We start from the raw sequence: 6,883 nt of genomic DNA on the forward strand, positions 1-6,883 counted from the left end.
AAAACTACACCTTATTACTATTCATATTTCAGGCGTGGTTTTGTGAAGCTTAGTTCCTGCCCTGAAGCCTTCTTAACTTTGAGATCTCAGTTTGTAATATCTCATGCTGTACTTTCAATATCTCAATGGCTTTTGGGGATTGGGGATCGTCACCTTGGTAATTTTCTGATCAAGACAGACACTGGTAAAGAACTAGGCATTGATTTTGGCCATGCTTTTGGGTCAGCAACTCAGGTAATAATAAAGATAGGACAAATTTATAATTATTGCTACAGTTTTCATATATATATATCTATAGCTGGCAATAGCTATAAGCCAGACTGTGTTTTCTAAAATAAATATATTTAAAAGTAAAATAGATATCTTTTTTATATATGGTTTCAGGGCATTTTTCAGTCTTTACAATTTCAGCCAGATGTTAAAGCTTATAGGGTATTATCAAGTATCTTTGTTTTTTTCCTATAAATTCACGTACTGCTGAAACATGGAGGATATTTTCTGTTCTCTACAATTTCAATTGGGTTATTAAAGTTATAAGATGGTGTTTTTATTTTTTATATAATTTCTTATTGATAAAACATGCATCATGTTAAACTAAAACAGCACTGCAACGTTAGAATATTTTGTCAATCTATGATGTGGTTGGTATATTATTATGTTGTTTTGTACTTTAACTCTTAAATTCCTAAACTTACTGAACAGCCACTTAAAGGATCCATATTCATCTTTCATCGTGGATGTTTTCCAAATGACAGCGATTCTCTTAACATTATTAATGAAGATTCTTTACCAGTCTGTATAACACAAAGAGATTTTCATATTTCACTGTCTAAAATTAACTTGTTCCGTTTGAAGAGCATATAAATACGTGTAAAACAGTTTTAATAATACTTCTACTTATGTAACTTTCAGCAACTGTATGTAAGAAGGAAATAAGTTCACTGTGGATGATAAAAACAGTACACATTATGATGTGATTCTGTATTTTACTATGTTTGAAGTTCTTAAAATTCTCTAACTTAGAACCTGCTATATTTGAATTTTTCTGAAACAAATATTAATGATGATTGTTATTACTAGTTTTTACCTGTGCCAGAACTGATACCATTCCGACTGACACCTCAGTACCTAAATCTGATGCTGCCTCTGAAAGAAAAAGGACTGTACGAGGCCACCATGATCCATACCTTGAATGCCTTGCGAAAGAATCATGACTTGCTTCTGAATTTCATGGACGTATTCATTAAGGAACCAACCCTGGATTGGAAAGTAAGGACATTTAAATCTTTTTTGTGTGTGTGTCAACTTTTATGCATTTGAGCACCCTGGGTGAAAGATTGGCCATTAAGTTCTATTTATGGATGAAACTGAGATCTCATAACAATTGCTTTTAAAAATGTAGTAAAATTTGGCAAAAATCTTGGATCTTAGGTTTTTTTAAATATCAGTGATGAATGATCATGGTAACTTGGAAGAGAAAGTCATGCATGTCTTCTTCGTTACTAAATTTGATAAAGTAGCAAGTTTTGAGCCCCTAATTGTGCAGAAAGGTTGAAAGAAGGAAAGAAGCCATTGTATTAGTGACAAACTTGGTTATTAGTGATTCTCCTTGAGTTGTATATATCAAAATGATCCCAAAGCTCAAGTTTTAAATGTCAGACGGAGGTCAAAGCCATAATATTTATTTTGTTAAAGGATTTGATTCTAACTGTAAAGAAAAATTTGTGATGACTTGGGAGATCAAACTTTTCAACAAGGACACTGTGTGAATAAAAAAGTGTTAGATAGAGGTTGTATTCACTAATTTATCATCTTGTTTAGTTGTGAGCTGAAATGAAAATGCTCTAGGGGCATAGGAGTATTAAAATCATTCCATTACTTTCTTTGCTGTCAAAATTAATCAGGTGTCATTTTACAATACGCTACACTGTACTCGATGTGGTTAACCCTCAAATTACCAATTGTTGGCAAGGTTCACATTTTGTATCATACTAAGTAATCTTATGTTTTTGCATCTTACAATACAAAGAGCTGGCTAAAAATGTTAGATAAAAAATAACTCATTTACTTTGGAAAAACACAGCTTATTAGATAATATTTTGAGTGAAAATAATGTTTTGATGTGAACAAAATTTGCTTAGCAGTTTTGATAAGTTAGTGTAGGTGGATTAAAAATTCAGCTGCTTAACATTTAAGAACTGCATAGCTTTCTGTTAATTCAGAAATAACCAACTTGTTTATATATATGTTCTCTATTGGTGTAGTCCCCAGATTGGATTATGTTGGGTAACCGTATGTTTTTAACTGTTACAAAACTCGTGGCAAAGAACTGGCCAAAAGTATCAGATAAAATAACTACATTTCCATAGATGAAACAACAACATAGGAAACCAAACCCAACAATAATTAGTGGGATTCATTTCACTACTTGTGTCCGTTTGTTTTTTGTGACTCATATCTTATTAGGGACCTTTTACCAGATAAAACCATGGACTTACAATCATTTTAGTACATAAATAATTTAGAAGAAGGTGTTTAAAAAGAAGGGAGTCCGTGCAAACCTCATTTGTAATTCTAGGGTTAAAGAAGCTGTTAATTTCAATTATTTTTTAAACCAAAAAGGCAGCCTTACTTTTTGAAGACTTGCCAGAAAATTTACCACAGTACTAGTACCTTGCTGGTGCAAGTAAAGTTCATAGATTCTACTTATTGCTGCACAGGGAGTAATAAAGGGTGTGTATGAGTTGCCTAGGAGAAGAACAACAGAAGGGCTTAGACATTGGCATTTTGGGGGTGTGAAACGTTTTAATACACTTCCAGAACAAATACGTACAGTTAATAAACCAAAACAATTAAAAAACAGTCTAATTGATTTGAATTAAAAACAAGAGGTGGATAAATAATTGGAGATAAGTGCATAAATAATTATTGTAAATAACAGTCAATAGAAAAAAATAACTAAGCCTAACTTAAATATATTATAAGAATAGTAAAGAGTGTAATCTAAAATCCTATAATAATTTATTACAAAAAAGCATCTTTATTTTTATAAATAATTACCAATTCAATTTAAACAGTATCTATTGTTAAGTATTTATTTAAAAGGCAAGTCTAACTATATTAAGTTTATCATTTTTTTTTATGTATGAAATACCTATATTTGTATGTAGTTATACTGAGACCTAAAGTGGGAGGTAATTTTCAATTAATTTTATTTTTGTATTAGTAATTAGTAATAACCCAATAAAGAATTTATTAAAAAAAGTTACAAAGGTGGCTAACATGCCACAAATGCTCTAAATGTGTTTTTTTTTATCTCAAACAAGTAGCAGTTGTGTTTTCATTCCATTTAATTGTATTAAATATCAGGCCTTCATAGTCCATTTCCTGTTTCTAGAAGAAATACATGAGAGTTATTCATTGATAGAAAATGAATAGTAATAATAATTTTGTATTACTGTTATTTTTCCTTTGACCTACACCAGCTAACTTTGCAAATATTTTATCAGTTGGTTAATAATAAAATAAATTCTTTCAGTACTTTATTTATACCCCTTTTCTTGTCTTTTAGAATTGGGCTCAAAAACAAAGAAATGAGGGAAAGGCAAGTGAAGGTAAGTTTTATATAGTTGGTATATATATTAAAAGTTTAAAATGAATACTTTTTTTTTCATTTGTTCAATGTTATTGGTTGCAATTACCTTGTTACCAATCATGTGTTAGACAATCAATTTCTAAGTAGAGTTGTTGGTAATACTTTTGTGTATCTCAGTCTTAAGGTATATAAAGTCACGGGTTCTGTGGATCTCACTAGAGGTTCACAGGCCAGTTTCGGGGGTCTGTGAGATATCGGCTGTTATACTACTAGAAAGTCTACGATTTAGTGTAACAAAAGCTGGTTGTGGTCCATGGCAAAATAAAAATTTTAGAATGAAATCCATGATTTCCTGCTCTACACCTAGTTTACTATTGGTCATTATTTTTGTTAGTCTTAGCAATTCCATAGACTTTTGTTGCAAAAGTAATTATAGATTTGCAGTTATCTATTTCAAAACTTGTTTGTATTTGTTAACAAGTGAATACCAGTTTGCTGTTTAGATTTATTTTGATGGATAAGTTTGTAAAGTTTTGTTGCTTTGGTCAAGTTAAATGATTGATAAATAGGTAAAATTTTGCATAGATTATATAAAGGAATGTTTAAAACATTTTTAGTTTCGAAAAGTGTGTCACAGTATTTCATGACAACTATGTTAAAATGTGAAATCTCTATAACTGATTTCAATTTTTTTAAACAAACATAATTCTTTAACGCAAAAACTAACCAGTTATCCTCCATACAAAAAACAAAAACCTGATGAGTTATCTTCACCATTAAGCAGCTGCTCCCATGAACCATTGAGTATTCTGTCTTCTTTACAATTTTACATGCTATACTTCAGGTGTACTCAACTTTTCTACTTTTTTTTGTTATTATATTTTATATGTAATGGAAGACATTGTATTTAACTTAATCAAGAAATGGGTGGAATATTTAATAGATAAAAATAACATTCCCAAATTAGGTTGTAGCTGTGCATCTTGTTTCTTTAGTATAATTATTTTTAAGGTACTCGTTGAGTGAATTGTTTTCATTTTTAAAAAATTTAAGTTGATAAACAAATGTGGTACATATATACTTTTCATTTGTTGATTTTAAATGTCTGTAATAATTCTGTTACTTAGATGCGGATCATGATACACAGTGGTATCCCAAGCAACGGGTCCAGTTTGCCCAACAGAAGTTACAGGGAATCAACCCTTGCTACATAACCATGTTAGTCAGCAGAAATTTCTCACTTAAATAGTTAAAAACATTTAGATCGATTCAGTCTACATAACTATTTAGCCTAGAGGTTTTGTTGTGTGTATACAGCTACAAAATGTTGTACATAACTCCTTTCATTTAATGTATCCTACTACTTTCTTGTGTATATGTGGTTGAATAGCTATGTTTAATAGGGTAAAAGATTTTGTTGCATATATGAATAAATATTTTAGACTAACCCATTGTAGAACTTTATATATATATGTTACAGAGGCCTAATGCATTTCTTGATTCGTCGTACCCTCTGTTATGGACTGCAGATTCGGCTATTCAAGGCCAATCAGCACAGTTTGGGTCAGCAAACCAAAGAAATACAGTTAGGCTTCTTATAATGTTAATGTGTATATAATATTTATGGGATTTTTGTTGTATTTAGTTCACAACACAGTAACTCAAATAATAATATTATGATGTTTTCAAACGAGACCCAATTTAATAATGAATTCTATATTCAAACAAAAGGCACAGCTATGGGCACCAAGATGGCCCCAAACTATGCCAACATTTTTATGGCAGACTGAGAGACAAAACTGTTGAAAAGTTGCACAGACAAACCAACATTTTGGAGACGTTACATTGATGACATTTTTTTCATTTTGGTATGAGAAGAAGATTCATTACTGTATTTTTATAGACATGCTAACACCTTCCACAGTTCTATTACATTTACTCTAGAGTACTCTACTACCCAAATAAGTTTCTTGGATGTAAATCTAACATTAAAAGATGGTGTTCTACATACCGACTTGTACCGAAAACCAACGGATAAACCACAATATTTACATAATCAAAGCTGTCACCCTCCACACACCAAATGCAATATCACATTCAGTCAATCACTTAGATTAAAGAAGATATGCTCTGACTATGACCATCACATTAATTCTTTGAAACAGACTATGACTGAAAGAGATTATAAACAAAACACTATCACCCAACATCTTGACAAAGCTAACAATATACCAAGTGAATCTGCCTTGAAACAATTACCTAAAACCAATTCTTCTCATGTTTCACTGGTTATTACCTATCACCAAAAACTAAAAAACCTACTCTGGATACTAAAGAAATACTTTTACCTCCTTCAACTTAATGTTCGACCAAAATCCATTTTTATGGAAGTTCCTGTCATTTCTTTCAGAAGAAATAAAACTTTGCATTCACATTTAGTTAATGCTAAAGTAAACTTTAAGTCAACACCAGGTGGAACTCATCCTTGCAATAGCAAATGATGCCAAACCTGTAAGTTCATGCAGGAAATGGACAAATTTTCCATTAAAGACAACCAAAAGCAGTTCAAAATCACTCAACCCAAACCTATTCTATAAAAAATACTATTTACTTAATTCAATGTCGAAAATGTAACTTCCAATATTTAGGAACGTTTTAATAACCACAAATCAACAATCAAAACAAACAAAGAACTTCTAGTCACAAAACACTTTAACATGTCTGGACACTCTCTTGAAGACATTAAACTGACGGGTATAGAGATAAATTTTACATTTAACAGAAACAGGGAAATTAAAGAAGCTTACTGGATAACACTGTTAAATACTATAACGCCAAATGGTATTAATCTCGATCCAGGGATTGTTGATCTTCTCAAGTCTCTGAAAAGGTTTTCAAAACTAAATTCATAATTAAACTTACTTTACATTATTAGTATTATTCTTGCTTAAATTTCTCTATATTGTTATGATTTCCTATATATTGCATCACATTATTATTTTTTCTATTTTCCACCGCCTTTTGCTGTTATTTTATCTTTATAGAAATTATTTAACAATTCTTATTACTATCGTCCCACTTAAGTCTTTTATGTACACACCTCTTTCCCACAAACAACTCTAGGTTATGATTGGCTAGTTCTCAAGGCCAACTCATATAGAAAATCAGGTTTACGTGACGTCGACATCCGTGCCTATATATTTCATTATACTCATTAAACATAACCCTTTATTCTCCTGAAAAAGAATAGTCAACTGTTTGAAAGTGCTCGAGTTTTGGGTCTCGTTT

At 31.0% G+C, this 6,883-nt stretch overlaps 1 protein-coding gene across 1 annotated transcript in view; it reads left to right on the plus strand.

The window, feature by feature from the left end:
* LOC106463453 (DNA-dependent protein kinase catalytic subunit-like) overlaps window positions 1–4,844 on the plus strand; it is a 169,878-nt gene extending 165,034 nt beyond the window's left edge. The window contains exons 87-90 of the mRNA XM_022390945.1: window positions 33–234; window positions 1,081–1,269; window positions 3,572–3,614; window positions 4,723–4,844. Of these exons, the coding sequence (XP_022246653.1) occupies window positions 33–234; window positions 1,081–1,269; window positions 3,572–3,614; window positions 4,723–4,844 (556 nt within the window). The remainder of the gene's footprint in view (window positions 1–32; window positions 235–1,080; window positions 1,270–3,571; window positions 3,615–4,722) is intronic.
* The last annotated feature ends 2,039 nt before the right edge of the window (window positions 4,845–6,883 follow it).

This window comes from Limulus polyphemus, unplaced genomic scaffold (assembly GCF_000517525.1).
Source record: "Limulus polyphemus unplaced genomic scaffold, Limulus_polyphemus-2.1.2 Scaffold1412, whole genome shotgun sequence".
Taxonomy (NCBI): Eukaryota; Metazoa; Arthropoda; class Merostomata; order Xiphosura; family Limulidae; genus Limulus; species Limulus polyphemus.